Genomic DNA, 20,872 nt, shown 5'->3' with positions numbered 1-20,872 from the left:
GTTATTTGGGCCCACACCCATTTCAACTGTTGTTATTGTGTCTCTCTGATTGAGACATTATTATTAAAGGAGGAATTTTTGGTTGCTGATTGTTGCCAACATTTGTTATTCCTATGAAGAATAAAGCACATAGTTACCCCAAAATATTATCTTTTGATGATTACCCTTTTACCCCCCTTATTTAGCATTTTTACTCGTACTATTTGAGAGTCGGTGCCCTGTGATGGAGGAGTTTATTACTATACTTATGAGTAATGCCAAATACTCACTAATTGCAGAGGATAGGAGTGTGCCCAAAATCCAACATAAGTCAAGTCTTTTATTCACCCAAGAGGTGTTTTTTTTAGCTACCTTGAGAAAAATGGGTAAACTTTGTGCCCCATATTAAGGCTACTTTTCTGCCTTTGAAATTGAGTGGAAAATAATTTTGACTATAACCATTTAACCATAGTATGGAGCGATGTCTTATGGCTAGGAGTGATTTTACTCTCACTTATACTATACCAGCTGGGTCTTTTGGAAAAGACCACCAACTTGAGGGGGAGTGTTGAAAGATATGGTGGACTGCCATTTTATATGGGAATATCCTATACACCATTTGCAACAAGCTGGACGTTCATGATGTTCTCTCACCTTAGCATGAGGGGGAGTGTTGAAAGATGGGCCCAACCCCACATAACTAAGGAAGGCCCACACATTCAAGTGTGTTAAAAGATGAGCTCAAGGCCTATAGACCAAGGAGAAAGACCCATATGCCCACATAGTGATGGCATGATGGTAAATAAAGAGTCATCTCAGATAGATGATATTAATGTAATTAATTTAAATTATAGGAGTATTTTTGTAATATTGTACTTTTATCAATCTATAAATTGAGCTTCATGGGGAGGGTTAAGACAAAAGTCCATAATCCTAATTTTCAAGCCTTTTTCTATTATCCAAATTTGTCACTCTCCTTCTTTTCCTCCTAAACTTTATCTCCATAATTCTCATTCTGCTTCTCAACCTTTAATCTTTTTCTACTTTGATTATACATTATGGAATCTTAAGTTCCAATATAATTAATTAAAATAATAATTTTATTTCACGTCATAATTATATTATTAATTTATCCTACACTAAAATCTATCTTATTAATAAAATATTATATGATATTTATTATTACTAATATTATATTAAATTAGTAATTTAAGAGCGATAATTAAGATAATGTTAAAGTAAGAATTTGATAAGTATCTAGACATTATAAAAGTAAACATTTTTGTTTAAGTATTCTATATTTATAATTAATTTAATTAATAATAGGGGTTTAACTTGTAATTATTGTATTAATTTAGACTAAACTATACTTTATCTTAATTTTTTAATAAAAATCCTACTTAATTATTAATTATGTTAATATATTTTAATATTATATTAAATTACTATTTATAAAAGTAACCATATTTATTTTGGTTTTAAGTGCACTGACCCTAACAGAGCTCCGTCACAGTACTTTCCGTGACCCCGAGCTTTCTGGTTTATTTGTTCGAGAAACCCTAAACCCACCGCGTCTCTCTCTCTCTTCGCACTGCGGCGTTCGACGTTCATTTTGTGTCTGGCCGCCAGTCCGGAAAAACTAAAACTACAGCCAGACACCCTACTGTACTCGGTTCCTTTTATTTTTCGTGCATCTCGCTCAACTCTCCAGCTCCCACCTCCTAAAACCCTATACTCCACTAGCAGTGCAAAAGAGTCACAGAACGCCAGGGTTTCATATACGCTATTTCCTATGCGCAGATGCTTTTCTCCAACTCTTGAAATTGAAGTCGCGTTTTCTCTCCTCGCTCAACTGCTCTAGATTTTTTCACGGCTTCATTTTCTTACTCTCCGATTTCCAGCTGTTGAGCTACCTACCCGAACGCCGCATAAAAAATGGTGAGATATTTTCCTGATTTATCCTATTTCTTTGCCGCATTTTCATTTTTATTAATAATTTTTTTTTCTGCATTCATTTTTATTTTCTGTATTTATAATGGCATATATTTTTCCCCATCCCTGTCTTACTTGTCTAACCCGTAACTGATTTTGCTTCATTTCCTCAAATTGGAAAGGGTGGTGATGGATTTGATCTCATTCTTGTCCCTCTTATAAATGAAGGACAAGTTGCATGTAGGATTTACTTTAGGTAGGTGTCTTTTAGGCTCAAACCGGTTTTTGTTATTTGTTCTTATATTGATCTCACGGTTAAGAAGTAGATGTAGCCGTGGTTGAAAAGGTTTTGGATAATGAATGATAGAGTTTTTATGAATATTCCCTTATCGTATAAGTGGTGCAGAAGTTCATTTCATTAATTTTTGTTAGGGTTTTCTTATAAGCAAACATCTACTCTTACTTGCTCAAGCGACCTATTATTTAACAGCATTTGTCAAACAATGTTTATTTGTATTCGTCTGCCAATCTGATGCGTGGAAGCATCAGAATTTTTAAATACGAATTTAGGGGGCCTCAGCAGTGTCGAAAGAAATAAATTCCATTTTTCAAAATATTATGGACTTTATATTTTTGTGATGGGATGGAAAATTTTATTTAAAAAAAAGGGCCACAAGGCCAACACAAAAGGGCCACATTGAGGCTGAAAATTTACAAGATGGTTGAGTGTGCCCCATCCTTTGCAAAATGATCAGGCCTGGAGTTTACCGATCAATCCATGTGAGACCATGAGGTATCAAGAGATGATACTGTGATCTTAATATGGAAAAACTGCTATTTATACCTCCTGGGGTGTGGGGAATCCTCTCAATCTCCTTCAGGCATCACCAGGGCTGAGAAGTGTAGAGCATAAAGAGAAGAGGTCTTCAGAAGGCCATAAACCTCCACCTTTGTAAGGTCTAGGTCACCAAGAGGGCTGAAGTATGAGAGCAGGATTTTCCCCTCGTGTTCATAAGCAACAACCCCACGCTGGCCCCGGTTTTCTGTGAGAACTGCCTCTAAATTTATATAGAGTTTTTATTGTCTTTATGTCTGAGCTATTAGTAGTTTGTCTCACTTTTACATCTAAACATGGTTGTGTGATTGCTATTTGCCTGTATAACTGAGAGCTTTAGAGTGCAATTTATTGTTAATCATTTTGGATATCTTGGTTATTTTTGTGTCTGTGAACACTTAAATTCCTTGTTTATTTATCCATCACAGTTGACAAGACAGGTATGATGTTATCAGATTCTGCTCATGTCCTAGACTCATTTCCATGGTTTTACTGTTTTTCAATTAATAAGCCATGCAGCATCTGATATGGCCATCAATGAGGTTCACTATCCAGTGAAATGTTTTCTGCCTGCTTGTAAAGATTACGTAAAGTGGAGGCATTTACATTCCTTTCTTTCTTCCAGGGTGCAGGAAGGAAAGATGAGCCTCAGGGTCAGGGAGATCGTGATGAACATGCAGAGGCTAGTGAACGAGTTGAAGAGAGTGATTCTTCAGAAGACGAGGTACAAATTTTAATAATGATGTTGTACATATATATAAATATATTTATGAACCAAAATAGTTCAGAAATAGGATTCTGATAGTGGTGCATTGCTGTTTTTAATATGTAGAATTCATATGCCCCTGTTTAGTTTTGCAGGTTGAAAATCGAAATACGGTTGGAGATGTTCCACTGAAGTGGTATGAGGATGAGGAACACATTGGGTATGATATTACTGGAAAGAAGATAAAGAAACAGGCTCGGAAGAGTAAGCTGGATTCATTTCTTGCTCAAGCTGATGATTCTAAAAATTGGTGGGTTTTATCATGTCAAAGAGATTTTTTTATACTTATTCTGATGCAAAGAATTAGGGGATGGTGTACGAGAGTACATGTTTGACAAAGAATTGTTTCTGTAATACGTCTATGTAAATGAGGAGATGCCATTTTAATACCCCTTATTTTCTTTGTAGTTAGAGTTTGGCAGCTGCCTTTACCATGCTCATATGCAGACATATCCCATCTTATGCTTTTGAACTGTCAGTGTTATCAAATATTTTCACGTAAAGTTCTTTGTCTTGTTTGTAGGCAAAAAGTTTATGATGAATACAATGATGAGGAAGTGGAACTTACAAAACAAGAAACCAAACTTATACAAAGATTGCTTAAAGGGAGTACCCCACATGCTGAAGCGAATCCATATGCGGTTAGTGACTGACGATTATTTTCACCGTAGCCTTTCATTGTCATGAAACTTGCTCAACCTTGCTTTGACAGATCCTTATTTATGCAGTTTGAATATTTTGTATCTTACTACTTTTACACTTTGCAGCCCTATGTGGATTGGTTTGTGTGGGACGATAAAGGCCATCCACTCTCAAATGCACCAGAACCAAAAAGACGATTTATTCCCTCTAAATGGGAACATAAAAAGGTAAGGTGATCTACTTCTTTCAAAACATTCTTGTTTTCTGATTTTAAAAGAAAAATTTTCTTGAACATTGTTGCACTAATTGTACTTGTGGATTTATCAATTGTGATTAACTTTCAGTTGTGACTTTGTCTTCCCTTATGATGTGTTATACTATCTGTTTTTTATGTATTTAGGTCGTTGAATATGTTAGAGCTATTAGGAAGGGTTTGATAAAATTCGATAAACCAAAAGAAGAGCCACAATTTTATCTGTTATGGGGAGATGATTCAACTTCCACAGAGGCGAAGCGGCATGGTTTAAGTTACATCCCACCCCCGAAACCAAAGTTGGCAGGTACTCATTTCATGTTATGTATGTTATAGGTTCTCCATTTATTACAGGACCAACATATGTTAGGTTTCCAATCTTTTCATTTGGCTAATATTTACTTTCAGGTCATGAAGAGTCCTTCCGTCCATCTGTAGAGTATATCCCAACCCAAGAAGAGATTAATTCTTACCAGCTAATGTATGAGGAGGATCGTCCTAAATTTATTCCACGGAGGTATTCATGAATTTTCGCTCGTTCCTATCATAGAGTGGCAGCGTGGCAGCTCTTGCAGTTCTCATAGCTTCACTATTTTTAAACTTTTAACATTTGACAGGTACAATTCACTTAGAAGTGTCCCAGCATATGACAATGCTCTCAAAGAAAGTTTTGATCGCTGCTTAGACCTGTATTTGTGCCCGAGAACTCGCAAGAAACGTGTATGTGTCATGAAAACTTCATTATATCCTGTTACTTCTGCTTTCATCCATCTGTTTTGATGCTGACATATGTGGAGACATCTTGATTAAGATTTGCTGCACTAAATTCACAGATAAATATTGATCCTGAATCCTTAAAGCCCAAGCTCCCTAGTAGGAAGGATCTGAAACCTTATCCACAGACATGCTTCCTCGAGTATAAAGGCCACACGGATGCTGTTGTATCAATTACAACGGATGCCTCAGGGCAGTGGCTTGCTTCTGGTGTGAATGTCATCTAAACTGATTTCTTGCTCTTTATTTTTCTTAACAGCTGTGGTTTTTTTGAGATCATTGTTCTCAATTGTGAGCTTATAATTTTGAATATTGTTCACTAGGTTCAACTGATGGAACTATCCGGATTTGGGAGGTTGAAACTACCCGATGCATTAGAGTCTTGGAGATCGGTGAAGCAGTGCAACATGTTGCATGGAATCCAGTTTCTGAGCTTCCAATCTTGGCTGTTGCTGTGTAGGTTTCACCTTGCTTGTGTTGTTATAAGTTTAGTGTGCTTGTTTTTCTGTACTTCACATCTAAATCTATGTAGGTTTCATCTTGCTTGTGTTGTTATAAGTTTAGTGTGCTAGTTTTTGTCTGTACTTTACTTCTAAATCTATGTTTATTTTTTCTTGAAGGGGCACGGACGTCCTTCTTCTTGACACTGGAATTGGAAATGAAGAGGTAAAACAAAGGATTAAAGACTTGTTGCATATCGACGCTTCTGCAGCACCTGACGATCTTGGTCTGTTGATTTCGCTCAACTTCGCCTCTCTTTTTTAGGAAACTTACGAACATCTAAGTGTAACTGAATCTTTAAGTTTTTGGTTGTCTGAGTAGGTAATACTGCATCTCTTGTGAGCTGGCTTCAACATGAAAAGTATGGAGGCCTGAGGTTGAAGCACCAAAAGGTATTTCTGAATATAAATTGCTCAGTTTGGATTGATGTAGCAACAGGGTTAGTATGTACTCTAATGTTTGTCTTTTCGTCTCTGACAGACTGTTTCTAAGGTTGAATGGCATCGTAAAGGAGACTACTTTACTACAGTTGTGCCTGGGGATATCCTTTTTAGTCATCGTTGTGTTTTTGTACAGATATTTTTTTTCGTGCTGGGTAGATTTTGTGTCCTTTTTACTTTCTACTTAGCCATTCTCTATCAGTAAGTAATTGGCCTAATTCATTTCACCAAGGGCTTCAAGTTTGTCATCATTGTCTTTGTGATAATTTGTGCTTGCAAAGCATTTTCCATAGCATCTATTGTGATCTTATTTCTATGCTTGCTAGCAATCATTGGTTTTGTGAGAGATACATCTTATATTTTGTTGAATCTTAGATTTTCTTTCCTTTCCATCTATTTCTTAAATTTATTCATTTGCCATTAGGTTATTGCTGAAGAAAGAAAAAAATAACAAGTTAATTAAAAAAACTCAAGGATTTCCACCTACAGAAGTTGCTGATCATGTTGACGGCATTGCTTGATATGGCTGGACAACCTTCTGTTGTCAGAGCCTTCTAATTTTGGTATTTAGTCTCTTTTGTCTTCTCGCATTTTGAAAGCTGGGTTCATCTGCTTAGTTGTTTCTTTCAATTAGTTTTTTGGTGGAAAAACTGCATATCCGAACTTCAGTTGTAGTTTTTGATCTATTCCTATTTTTACTTTCTATTTCTTTCACAACAGATGCAAGTTGGTATTTCTTTTTCTTTTCTTTTTCCTTTTTAGCTATTAATGCATTTCTTTCACTACAGATGCAGGTAGGTATTTGTTCCCTCGTTTTAGCTAGTAATGCATCGGCATCTGTATTACTCACTTTAGATTATTCCTTGACTCACTTCTGCACGTGATACCAGAGCTATACTGATACACCAACTCTCGAAGAAGCTTACTCAAAACCCTTTCAAGAAATTACATGGCCTTCCTGTATCTGCAGTTTTCCACCCTACACGTTCTGTATTCTTTATTGCAACAAAGAAGAATGTCCGTGTCTACGATCTTTTGAAACAGAAGCTTATTAAGAAGCTGGAGCCGGGACTACGTGATATTTCCTCCGTTGCAGTCCATCCCACCGGCAAGTTATTTTAACCCGTCTTTCACGTATATGTTGTAATTCTTAAAATTATATTAGTAACTTTGAGGAAATAATTTGTGGTATATCATTCTGTCCTTTTTGTAGGAGATAATGTGATAATAGGGAGCAAGGAAGGGAAACTCTCTTGGTTTGACATGGATCTGTCATCTCAACCATACAGGACTCTAAGGTATGTCGCTTAAATCTTAAACTTCTTTTCTCCTTCTTTCTTCTCGTTTTTGTTGAATTGTGATCTTTGGTATGAAAATTTACAGGAATCATCCAAAGGATATTACAAGTGTGGCCTTCCATCGTTCATACCCTCTTTTTGCTTCATCCTCTGAGGACTCCACTGCTTATGTGTTTCATGGCATGGTTTATTCTGATCTCAACCAAAATCCTCTTATTGTTCCGTTGGAAATCCTTCGAGGTCATAAAAGCACAAACGGTAGAGGTAAGTGTTTTCTTTTGCCTGTCCTCGTTAATTTTATCATTTCGAAGATGGTGAATTTTTGAAAAAGAGAAATAATACATTGACTGATTTAATGTGAGTCACTTTGTAGGGTAACTCAAAAATTTATCACTCGAGTTGGCCCAATGTTAGGGCAATAAAAAGAGTCTACTTATTCTGTAAGGGTAGCTAAAAAATACAACCTGGTTAAAAAGAATAAAAGAATTGATTTAAACTGGATAGTATGCACACTCTTGTTCTTTATAGGTAGTGGGTCTATAGGCATTAATCCAAAGTGATAAAAAGAAAAGATTATAACTTGAAGAAATACTAGAGGAGCACAAAAATAATAGTACTTATACTTCAAATAGAAGGAGGCGACAAAAAGAAGAAAAATATACTCATCAAATCATAGTTGGGTTATAGATTGTATGCCAACAGATTAGACATGGATGAATGAAGTGTTGTTTGGACTTCTGAGTTTTCATCCGAGTCCCCTTCATTTAGTTATTTTCCTTTTACTTTAGGAAATGTCATATGTGTTCATGTACTTCCTGTTTAAGTGTCATATATCTTCAGCTTTATGTAAGGATTCCCCTCAAATTAATTGTGGGATTTCTACTGTTGTTTGCAGGGGTGTTGGATTGCAAGTTTCACCCTAGGCAACCATGGTTATTTACAGCCGGTGCAGATTCAATAATCAAGCTGTTCTGTCACTAACCGTGGACGTAAAATTCTGGCAATGACGTTTTGACCTTTTTTTTTCGCATTTCAAGTCTGCATACAGGGCCTGTATTATTATTCTTCCTGCTTCACCTTCTGTGCCAATCGCTGAATCCTAGCTCGGAAGAGTGAAGACATGAGATTGAAGAAATGACATTTTGGATTACTAAAGGAAGGCGAGTAACATATTCAGGTAATTCGAGCTTGTCGCTGTAGCCCAAAATTTCTGATAAAAGGTGGAGCCACAATTTTTGACTGGGTTGATTTCAGCCTTTGCTGAATATGCATTAATTATTATTTTGTTACTATGGAAATTGAGAACTCGTGACAGCCGAAGTAGTGGTTTGAAGTGTAGTTATGTTTTGTCAAAAAATTTCAAAGATACGCATTTCCAATATATTTTTAGATAAAATCTTTTTATTTTTTTACTAGTAAAGTATATTAAATTTTAACAATTTCTTATGAAAATTAAACGAACCTTTTAGAGTTTTTTTTCTTGGGAAATAAATAAAAAATAATAATAAATCTTATACACTATTATATTTATTCGATAATTTTTTAGTAAAAAATGAAATGTTAAATATAAGATTTTTGCCTTGTGTTAGAATTATAACAACATCAATCGTCAAATATTTATTCAATTTTTTTTTTTTAAGAAATATGATATTTTCTTGGAAAAAAATAATGAATAAATTTTAGAAATGATAGTTGATACTAATAACTAATTTAATATAATAACATTATAAATATAATAAACAAATGATATAAAGTATTAATATTTTAATTATTAATCATAGTAATGTTTTAAGAAATAGTCAAGTTTAAGCATTAATTAATAACTATACTAATTAATAAAAATAAAAATCAATGATGAAGAGTAAATAATGAACATACTATTAATATATTTGTAATAATTAACAACAGCATAATGTCAATTTAATTAATTCATATGGTATTATGTTTTATTTAACTTTTTGAAACAATAAGACTCAATTTTTCTATAATAAAAATAGAAAATAATAATTGAAAAATTTCAGCAATAATTATTGAAATAATAACTACTAAATAACATTGATTTAATTTTTTATATTACCTAAAATAATAGTTTAAAAATAAACCACATAAAATTAAAATAAATTAAAATAAATTAAAATAAATTGAATTTAGAATACATTTTTCAAAACCCAGATAGAAAAATTTAATCTTACCCTAATCCACTTGGGGTAGGGATAAAAAAAATCCATCCCCACCCCCCATAGAGTGAAATAGCAACCCATGGTTAAACCGGGTTGAACCGGAACCAACTAAATCACTAATTTGTTGACCGGTTCGATTAATAGAATAATATCAGTGTGTGATTGTGACTCGTGAAATTCGTAATGGAAAGGGCAGAAACGTTATAAATCTCTCCCAGGTTTATCCGTTTGTATTTTGCTGTTTTAAGACTCTTCTCTCCATCTCCGCGAGCGCTTCTTCTCTCAGTGTCTGCTTCTTGTACTCGTCTAAACCTCTACGAATTGCCCCAGGTAGTTTCTCCAATTCCTTGCTTGTTTTTTCCGTTATTAATTTTATCTTCATTTCGCAGTAAGACCTCTTCCCTTTTCATGATTTGGTAACGAACATGGTAAAGTTTCCACTCAGCATCATTTTCTTGTTTTTGGCTCAGCTCTGAAAATTATGTGTTTCTCGTCATAAATCCAGTCACAGTCTGTCTGTCCTCATGGTTTTCTTTGAGGATTGGGTGTAGTTGCATTTTCGGGCTTCTGCACCTTTTTTCTGCCGGTTGTTAATTATTTCTATACAGCACGGTCTTGTTGTTTGCTGTTATTATCAGGAAATTACTGTCCAGGTTCCTCTGTGCTGTCTTCTAGTTTGCTTAATTATTATCTCAATGGCCTTCTTCTGTTCGCTAAAGTTTCATTCTGCGGTTCTCCTACAAAAACCGCAAAACCCTTTTTACTCTAATTCCAACAGATATTCAAATTTCATCTACTTTGCATCCTTCCCACACCATGAAGAACTCATCATGTCATCTTCATCCTCATCTCCCGCTGCCACCACTCTTTCTAGCATTTCATCCTCAAATATCCAAAACATTCCCTCGGATTTTACGTCAAAAGACCTCCTTGGAGTCCTCCGCCAGCAAAAGGATGCTGAATCTGCACTTCATCTTTTTAATTGGGCCAGTAAGCAGCCTCACTTTACTCCCACTTCCTCCATCTACATGGAGATTCTTCAGCAACTTGGTCAGGCAGGATCTTTTGATTCAATGAACCATCTTCTACAAGAAATGAAGTTCTCTGGCCGTGAGATGAAACATGTTATTTTCATCATTTTCATGGAAGGCTATGCAAAATTTGGATTATTTGAAGAAGCCGTTAATGTGCTCAACCTGATGAAAGAGTTTGCAATGGAACCAGATACACATATCTATAATCACCTTCTAAATATTCTTGTTGAAGAAAACAAGCTTAAGTTGGTTGAGTTGGTCTATTCTTCTATGAGAAGCAGCAATGTCAAACCGGATGTGTCTACCTTCAATATCTTGATCAAGGCGCTTTGTAAAGCCCATCAAATTAGGCCAGCCATTCTGATGATGGAGGAGATGGGTGACTATGGTTTATCCCCGGATGAGAAAACATTTACTACCATTATGCAGGGCTTCATTGAAGAAGGGAACATGGATGGGGCACTGAGAACCAAAGATAGAATGATGGATTTTCATTGCGCCCCAACCAATGTGACCATTAATATTTTGATCCATGGATTCTGTAAAGAGGGTAGGGTAGAGGAAGCACTTAATTTTGCGGAAGAAATGGCATTTGAGGGATTTCAACCTGATAAATATACCTTTAACATACTGATCAATGGTTTGTGCAAGTCTGGGCATGCTAAGCATGCCCTTGAGATGTTGGAGGTGATGCTTCAGGATGGCATTGATCCAGATATTTTCACATATAATACTCTGATATCAGGATTGTGTCAGACAGGGCAGGTTTATGAAGCCATGGGAGTTCTGAATCAAATGGTATTAAAAGGTTGTTTTCCGAATATGGTTACTTATAATACAATGATAAGTGCTTTGTGTAAGGAGAATCGGGTTGAAGAAGCTATGGAACTCATTCGTGGACTTTCAGCCAAAGGTCTAGTGCCAGATGCTTGTACATTTAATTCTCTGATAAACAGTCTCTTTAAGAGTGGAAATTACAAACTTGCGCTAGAAGTTTTTGAGGAGATGAGGAAAGAGGGATGCCAACCAGATGGATTTACTTACAATATGTTGATTGAAAACCTCTGTTCTAAAGGGAAACCTGAAGAAGCTCTGGGGTTGTTGAAAGAGATGGAGTCAAATGGATGTGCTAGAAGTGTTGTAACATATAATACCCTGATTGATGGCCTTTGTAAGAATGACAGAGTTGAAGAAGCAGAAGAAGTTTTTGATCAGATGGAACTGCAAGGAATCGCCAGGAATGTGGTAACTTACAACTCACTGATAGATGGTCTTTGTAAGAGGAAGAGGGTGGATGAAGCTGATGAACTTATGGATCACATGATTGTGGAAGGACTAAAACCTGACAAGTTCACCTATAATTCCTTGCTCTCACATTATTGCCAGGATGGCAACATAAAGAAGGCAGCAGACATTGTGCAATCAATGACTGCAAATGGTTGCGAACCTGATGTGGTTACATATGGAACTCTTATTAGTGGTTTGTGTAAAGCAGGTAGAGTTGGAGTAGCTGCCAAGCTCCTAAGAACAATACAAATGAAAGGGATAGTACCAACCCCAAAAGCATATAACCCTATAATCCAGTCACTCTATAAACAACAGAAAACGAAGGAAGCCATGAGGCTCTTTAGAGAGATGATGAACAAGGGAGAACCTCCAAATGAAGTTACGTATAAGATTGTCTTTCGTGGTCTCTGTCGCGGAGGGGGACCAATTGGGGAAGCTGTTGATTTTGTGGTTGAGATGATCGAGAAAGGAATATTGCCTGAATTTTCCTCGTTCTCCATGCTAGCTGAAGGACTCTCTGCCTTGGGCATGGATGATACGTTGATCCGCCTTGTTGATCTGATCATGAAGAAAGGGCAATTCTCAGAGAATGAGGTTTCCATGGTAATGGGTTTTCTTAAAATTCGTAAGTTTTACGACGGATTAGCTACATTTGGCCGTCTCCTGAATAGCAGACGACCATCCAGAAGATATTCTTAAATGTATTTCTGGTTTAGAGTTGGCAAAAGAAACCCTTGTCTTAACTGTGATCTGAAAATGTTTTAAGTCAGATGCCTTGAAAAGAATATATTGAAGCAGCCATAACTTTGGTGCCAAGTTAGCTACAAATTCAGAGCTCTCTCTAAGAGCTGGAATCTAACCCAAAAAACTAATTATTGACCATAAAAAAGTTTCAAGTTGAAAGCTCGATTCTACTTGGCATTAGTCATGTTTCTCAAAATCTGAACCCGACATCGATCCCTAACCTAAAAACTCAACCCATCACAACCTTGTTTTATATCCTCATCTTGTCCCCAAGGATCAAGTTTGAGTGCGTTTGGAGAAACCTGTCCCCAAGCTAAAATCGGGTTTTTTTCCTCGCTCCATCTCCGACCAGTTGGGTGAAACCAAAAACCTGAACCCGGAGTTTTCAGGTCAAGTCGGGTTCCGGGGAACCCGACTTGATGCCCACCCCTACTCTACCTATCAAATTTTTATCAAATAAAATAAAATGTAAAAATATTAAAACTCTTCTCCATGCATCTACAACCACTAAATACATACACTAAAATTAAACAACATAAAAATCTTTTCCATTAACAAAAAAAGTGATAAGAGATAAGGGTGAATTCCCTCTTCCAAGCAGTAGTTCCACTACATGGATAACTTTGTTTTTATCATTTATAACAAAATGATGTAAAAACATAAAAGTATACTTAATTTTCCAAAAACCTCTTCTTATTAATTCTCAAAGTGTCTATAATAAGAAGAGATATAACAATTAGATATATCCAAAATAGTTCAACACATTCGTAGGAATAACATTTGTAATGAAAAGAAATCTATTCAATAAAATTTGTCTTAAACATCAATTGTTTGATCAAGCCATTTCATCATAAAGAAAATTAATTTCTGAAGTACTCAAAATTGCATGAAATACTTTGCTCAATACCCTACCAGGAGAGAAATTGACTTGGGCCTTTTCTGTAGAGTTGAGAAAATCTGTAGAGAGGACTCAAAACGAGAAGAAGAATCTCCTAAAATCAATGTTTACTGCTGTGATACCATGAAAAGGTGTAACATTCAGAGGAAAAAAGAATAGAGGAGAAGAAGAGAATGGAAAGCGACCAAAAGAGAGATCTGCATGAAAATTAGTCGCCAAAGCTTGAATGGAAAGTAACCAAAAGAGGAAAACAAATGATTATCTCACCTGGTTGTCTTTACGGCTCTGATACCATGTCAAATGGAGAGAATCAACCAGGAAAAGAAAGAGAGATTGAGAGAAGAAGCAATGGAGAAAGTTGTGGCAGGTTAGAGAACTACTGCATGTCAAGTTAGGGTCTACCAGGGATGGCTAACCTCTTTTTATTAATTATAACAGTAAGTTACATAAAAAGGACAGAAATGCCCCTCTCTATTACAGCTAATAGAACCCATAAAAAATGACATAATTGAAAAATAAAAAGACCTATCTTTGTCCCATAACCAAGATTAGTTGATACACTAGAGAGAGAGAGAGAGAGAGAGAGAGAGGAGGAGACATAAATGTAAAATTACCGACACTGTCCTTTATATTCTAATACAACCAAAACAGGAAAATCAAGAAACAGAGAGATAAATAACAACACAAACAAACAGACAGCACCAAGATGAAATTGATGTGAGGCTCGTTCTAAATCAAGCAAATTTGTGATGAAAATCCATCATGCAACAAGAAAAAACCAAATCCAGAAGCATTCTCTGTTATCCTGGCGTACTTAATTGATCAAAATGCAGCATTTGAAGCTCTGTTGTGTCTCTGGGACAGAAAAGGAAGACGTCACGCCCAAAATAAGTAGCTATATCGAGATTCTGATGCACAATGTGAAGACCAGAGAACAAGAACAATCCCCAAATTTTTCCTCATCTTACATTTCCTTGGAGCACAATCTCTCCACCAATTTTTCCTATTTTTTGTCACACCCCACAACTTACATTGCTCAGATGCCCCAAATTCTCCTTTCTGAAGTCTCAACACTCTTCAACTTTCTCAACCCTCTCACCCACTGAATTTTGGAAGGCTTCTCAACATTTCTGCCTGATTTTTCAGCACCTATCTCCATAGTCTTAAGTCTCAAAGCTCATAGCCATTAAGAAGATAAGATTTTCCTAAAAAACTCAACCTCCCTTGCTAGACTACATATGAAGATAATATCCATCAACCATTCAATGCTATGAATTAAGGAAGACTTTATCAATGAAGTTACCATATATAGCTGTCTTTGTGTTGCTGTTAGTGTGCCTGTTTGTTTAAGAGAATATGCTTTGGCGTTTGAGCTCAGACAAATGTTAGCAACACATCCAAGAGGAATTCTACTACCCCTCATCCTCTTAAATAGTGAAACATGATAAAGAATAAGATTTTAATCAGTCCATTTAAAAGAGTAAAAAATCTTTAGAAAGCTTGCTAACATCCATGTTGCATGGCTACATGCAAGGCCCAATGTAGCATGTCCATCCTTCTAACTCACCAAAGTGATGAAACACATTTCAGTATGAACTTATAAAAGAAAACTATTTTTAAGTAGGAAAACTGTTGATTGATCTGTTGAACCCTACCATTACCAGCTAAATTTAGTGACCAAAGTGTAAACTTGTAGTAAAATTGTTTCTAACAAAGTCAGAGAAAGCAAAGAAAAACTATTTTGTGGTCTTTGACATCCTAGGAATAAAAAAAAAAGAGGTGAACCAAAATTCCCCATTGTATTAGATTTCTATTCTTGATCTTGTTTCCTGCATGGTATGCAAGAAACTGAAACCAATCAGCCTCAGCTCATTGTAAAAGATGTTGGTTATTGTTATAGCGAGCTACAAAATTATGATTGGTCAAATCTCCATTCAACTCATAAGATAACATCCAAGAAACTATGAAAGATGAAAAGCTAGGCTAAGGACAGAAAGCTAAGGGCCTTCCTTGTTAGGAGTTCATAGAGCAGTAAATTTCAATTAGAAGCCTGCCCAGCCATGTTACTAGCAACAGCAGACTTTTACACAATACAGTTAGAAGGTATTGAATATATTTTGTTTATTTGAGGTAGGTTATAACTTATGGTTGGTCTGGATGCTCAAGACCTCACACAAACAAGTAGCGGATGGGACCGTTGGCCCAAGGGTGCATCCACCTTGTTTGAGTGAATTCAGTGCTAATGTTTATATTGTGCATAAGATACTGTTTCAAAGGATGATTGAATGATCATTAGAGTATTTGAAAGGAAATAAAAGCTGCAAACTCTCACACTATCATTTTTCAGTTAAAGAGAAGAAGGAAAATAAGGTACTGGTTATTTTCCACCCATGTGTGCATCATTCTGTCATCAGTAAACCAGCAGAAGAGAGAATGAGGAATCATCTGTAAAATTCACTTACATGGGTGTTAAACCCAACTTGCTCTGTAAACAGGTGTTGTCGTAGTTAATAGTGCACAACCTTGTTGTTGAGCATGCTAACTTCTTGCCTTGCACTCAATAGCAGAAAGTTAATTTTCTGGTCCATGGGAAGCTTGTTGAAAGCTTAATAGCAGCTTTTTCTGGCAAAAGTACCCTGAATAAGTATGCAGGCCTACCATCCTTGACATCAGACATGCAAAATTACCAAGCAGGGTTCATTCAGTCACTTTGAAATCAGCATGCTAGTGTAAAACCTTTCGTGGCAGCAATTTCAAGGATGCATTTGTGAGAAAGGAAATCTTTTATTCTCAGAAGCCAATGCAACATCAGTTAGTTATTTCTAATATATGCAGCATTAAGGCATGACTTGCTTAGTAGAAAATCAAATGAGTGAGCTGAAGTTGTCAAAAATAACCATCAGAATTCAGCTTCTCCATACATTTAGTAAACTATATCATACAACATTCAAATTACATATTTACAAAAAAAATGGAATTCTGGTAAAGTGAATCACTCTCTAGCAGAATTTGTTTGGGAGAGGCTATGGCCTAGGGACATGTTATGGTTCCCTTTATCTAACTATAAGCTTTCTCCTGAGCTCTTTACAGTCATCCTTAAGGTTGTCTGGTGCTTCGATACTGTCTCCATTTTAATTGAAAAAATTGTTTTCTTAGCGGAGCCTTTAGAAAAGAATGTAGAATAGAGAAGAAGTCCAACAGTGACCAGTGAATGGGACATCAGCTGTTTGTGGCCCAAGGTTTTCCCACTGGGTCATCTTGACATCTTCTACCATTTTATGTCTGGAATCACTATATTACACCAGCTGCCCCAAGCATACCCGGATTGTGTAGCATAATCACAACTAGCTACTGTTCAGAAATTTCTCTCTAATAAATCATGTGGATTCATTACCACTGCCCATCAAACACGTTCCATGGAGAAGGGTACTGTACGTAAGCCAATTAGCTTTGACTCCACTTTTCAGCATGTCCTCGTGCAAGTCAAAAGCCCTCTTAAGCTCCCCATTAACACAGCAGGCATATAATAAAAGATTGTATGCCAGTGTATCAGGTTTTATGTCCCTGTTTACCATCTCATCCCAAAATCTGAAAGCTTTCCACAAATCCCCTCTACTGCAGTGTTCATGAATAAGGGTGGAGTAACTAATGCAATCTGGCTTCACTCCACTTTTATTCATTTCAACCAAGAGCTGAACTCCATCCTGTATGCTGCCAAATTTACAAAACCCCCTAATCAGAATGTTATAAGTCACAGTATTAACTAGCAAAGCTTTCAGCATGGCCTCATGCAGCTCCACAGCTTTAACCATGTTTCCATCTGCAGCATAGTGGTCTAAAAAGCAGCCAAAGGTGACAACATTAGGAACTACCTTTCTAATCAGCATTTCCTTACAAAGAAATGCTGCTTTATCGAGGAAACCAGCTTTACACAATCCATTTATCAGTACTGTGTATGTGACAACATTTGGGAGACAACTTTCATTAACCATCTTATTCCAAAACCCAAAAGCCAGTGTAAAATTACCAAGTTTACTGAACCAATCAATTATACTTGTATAAATCACATTGTCAGGGCTGAAACCAGTATCGACCATCTCTTTTAATAGATTAAATAATCTCACCTTATTGGGATGTTTCAGAGCCCCATAAATCAGTACACCATAACAAACAAGATCCATTTTGACCCCTCTTTCCACCATATCTTTGCGTGCTCTCTCAGCTTCTTTAAATCTTCCTTCCCTACTATAACCATGTAGTAGGGCACTCAAACACATCTCATTAAGCTTACATTGATCATTGTGAAGATCGTCTACAAATTCTTGGGCTTCTGATACTCTATCTGTCATGCAAAGTCCAGTTATCAAGGCTCTATAAGTGTATGTATCTGGTACAAGTCCTTTTGCAATCATCTCATCAAACAGTTCAAAAGCTTTGATTGTGTTACCTATCCTGCAGTACCCATCAATCAGAACATTATAGGTTACTTCATTTGGCCTCACATTTCGTTCCACCATTTCATCAAATAGTTTGACTGCTTCAACCATCATATTGGCACGGCAGAGACCATTAATTAATGCAGTATATGTGTAGGTGTTGGATAAGATGCCTCTCTCACTCATCTGATTGTGGAGTTTATAAGCCTTTTGCACTTCTACTTCTTTACAATACCCGCTTATCATTGACGTATAAGTTACAACATTGGGTAACAACCCCTTTTCCACCATATCTAGAAAAAGAGTTTCTGCCTTAATCAATTCCCTGTTTTTGCAGTAAGCACTGATCAGGGAATTGTAAGGATAAACTGTTATCCGTATTCCAGCCTCCGACATTTTTTGAAACAGAAGAGTGGCCTCATCAAACTTGCCCATTTTGCAGTATGAACCAATAAGAATAGAATAAGTAACATCATTTGGACGAAGCCCTATGTCCACCATCCTCCCAAAAAGCAATTCAGCTTCTTCTAACTTCTCAGCCTTACAAAGAGAATGAATCAATGCATTATAGACAAATAAATTAGGAACTATCTGAAGTTTTCCCAATTTATTAACCATCATAAAAGCTTCTAAAACCTTTCCATCATGTCTTAATGCCTCGATCAAGCAAGAGAAAGCAGCTTCACTTGGAATAAACCCCAAATCAACCATTTCATCAAGTAGCTCTACAGCCAAATCCACCTTTCCAGTTTTACAAAAACCAAGTATCAATGTGCAATAAGTAATCATATCAGCTTTCAACCCTTTCGATCCCAGTGAGTTTTTAACTTGTACTGCTTCTGAAACCCTGAAATTCTTACATAACCAATGAATCAAAACATTATAAGTCACCACGCTTAAGTTACATCCACTCTTTTCCATTTCACTAATCATCTTGGAAGCCCCAACAAAGTCCTTTATTTCACAAAAAAGCCGAACCATAGAACCGTAAACAAACATATCAAGAGAAACTCTGGCACTCACTATCAATTCATAAACCTCTAGAGCCAAGCTGAAATGCCGTGTTTTCACTAGTATATTCAAAATATTAGAAAACGATCTAATTTCAAGCGTCAATCCGAAGGACATTGCAAGTTTAGCAATTATAACCGCATCCGAAGCCCTCCTATTTTGGATATAAGATTGAATTAGAAAATCAAACCCGAGAGAAGAGGAGAAACAGCATTGCTTGTAAGCGGTGACCATACAATGAAAGACTTCCTCGGGAGTCACGGGGCGAGAGATAAGGGTCTGGAGAAGCGAGGATGCTGGCCAGTGATGATTCGATTGAACTAAAGAATGCACCAAAATGCAGAAAGACAGATTCGAGTGACTGAAATTCTGGTGAAGTCCGAGAAAATTGAAGAATCGCAGAGCTAACCTTGGATCGTCTAACGACTGAAGAAGAACCTTTTCAACGTGGCGAGGTTTCAGACGATTCGAGATGAACGCTGAGTTGAAGGCAACTTTCCAGCTTTGGTTACTTCGAATAATTTGGTGAAGGATTGATATAAAACCCTCTTCACAATCGTTGGTTTTGGAGGAGGTGCACAACGTTTGGTTTAGGAAGGAGAGTCTCGAGCTACGCGCAGATAGAAGAAGGGAGTGGCGTAACTTCATTTCTCAGGAACAAGGAGCTCCTCCATCTACCCTAGAGCTTCAAGACTGCACCGATATTGATTCAAATGGTGGCGCCCAGCCTGGCATCAAATAGAAATCTCGGGCAAATTGTAATCGATTTTTTTCATATATAATCGAATAATTTTACCCTACTATCCGATTTTTTCATATATAATAATAATTTTACCCGTTTAAATAGAAAGATAAAGTATTAAATATTCCATATCCATTTACCTGATAACTGATAGAAGTGAATTCCAGGGTGATTTATTTTCCCTGGAGAATGTGCTATTTTGTGTTAGTATGCACAATGTAAAATGCACTAAAAAATTATTTTTTGTGTTAATGCGTACATCAGAAAGCGTAGAAAGAATTTATTAATAAAATATTTTGATATATTTAACTTTCGTAAGATAATTTTATTTAAATTTTCTATTAATAAACTAAGATAGATTTAACATTTCTAACTTAATAAATAATTAAAAAATTAAATTAAGGTTATTTATTAAATTAAATATATAAAAATAAAATATTTAAAAAAATGCTTAATAAAATTATTAGTTTTGCAATATTTGAATCCTCATGCTTAAATTAGTAATTAAATATAATATTAAAATAATAAATTTATATAAATAAAAAATAAAAAAATTATTATATAATATTACTAAGAATCCTACTATGTTGTAATTCTAATTTAATTCTAATGTAACACTTATATATATATATATATATATATATTATTCTAATTTTTTTAAATATAATATAAAAATAAGAAACCACTATTTGTAAAGGGCACAATTCATATAAAAATATATTTACTGTTGATATTAATGCCAATTTAAATAATATGAGTACACATGGAACTTGTAAAAAGTTTTATCATTATATTAGAATCATTGCCCAATATGTTTCCTAAATGGCAAAACAATGAAAATGAAATACCACTAGGCTCATACATTTAAATATTTAAAATATTATACCTCAAGTTAGCACTTGTAAAACACAACGGAAATGTTCATTTTTTATTAAAATATAATAATCAATAGTTTTGTCATATTTGAGTTGTTAATTGTTAAATAATAGTCCCACATAGATTAGTGAGTACAAAAATCTTGGGTTTATTGGTTGGAAAAAAAACTTCCTAACTTCATTTTGGGATGTGATTTAGACCCAACTTTATATGGTTCCAGAGCTGGTACTCATACATGGGTTCC

The 20,872-nt window shown here is 35.7% G+C and overlaps 3 protein-coding genes across 3 annotated transcripts; 2 read left to right on the top strand and 1 right to left on the bottom strand.

Moving 5' to 3' along the window:
* Nucleotides 1-1,499: 1,499 nt before the first annotated feature.
* LOC137934351 (ribosome biogenesis protein BOP1 homolog) lies at nt 1,500-8,801 on the top strand. Its single transcript, XM_068778638.1, has 17 exons — nt 1,500-1,917; nt 3,372-3,470; nt 3,608-3,762; nt 4,036-4,153; nt 4,280-4,381; nt 4,555-4,714; nt 4,816-4,924; nt 5,025-5,127; nt 5,241-5,391; nt 5,505-5,637; nt 5,802-5,908; nt 6,004-6,074; nt 6,163-6,223; nt 7,003-7,230; nt 7,336-7,420; nt 7,506-7,684; nt 8,316-8,801. Exons 1-17 carry the CDS (start codon nt 1,915-1,917, stop codon nt 8,399-8,401), a joined length of 1,950 nt encoding a protein of 649 aa, XP_068634739.1. The 5' UTR covers nt 1,500-1,914; the 3' UTR covers nt 8,402-8,801.
* Nucleotides 8,802-9,857: 1,056 nt separating this feature from the next.
* On the top strand, nt 9,858-12,748 carry LOC137934342 (pentatricopeptide repeat-containing protein At3g53700, chloroplastic). Its single transcript, XM_068778628.1, has one exon. The coding sequence runs from the start codon at nt 10,296-10,298 to the stop codon at nt 12,618-12,620; it is 2,325 nt and encodes a 774-aa protein (XP_068634729.1). The 5' UTR covers nt 9,858-10,295; the 3' UTR covers nt 12,621-12,748.
* Nucleotides 12,749-16,482: 3,734 nt separating this feature from the next.
* On the bottom strand, nt 16,483-19,279 carry LOC137940710 (putative pentatricopeptide repeat-containing protein At5g59900). Its single transcript, XM_068785850.1, has one exon. It carries the CDS (start codon nt 19,242-19,244, stop codon nt 16,941-16,943), a length of 2,304 nt encoding a protein of 767 aa, XP_068641951.1. The 5' UTR covers nt 19,245-19,279; the 3' UTR covers nt 16,483-16,940.
* Nucleotides 19,280-20,872: the final 1,593 nt, after the last annotated feature.

Source organism: Aristolochia californica, unplaced genomic scaffold, assembly GCF_029961685.1.
Source record: "Aristolochia californica isolate CCGP_79_NKW_82.1479 unplaced genomic scaffold, dmAriCali1.0.hap1 SCAF_10, whole genome shotgun sequence".
Taxonomy (NCBI): domain Eukaryota; kingdom Viridiplantae; phylum Streptophyta; class Magnoliopsida; order Piperales; family Aristolochiaceae; genus Aristolochia; species Aristolochia californica.
The sequence above is the reverse complement of the archived record's forward strand: the minus strand, read 5'-3'. Positions and strand labels throughout refer to the sequence as shown.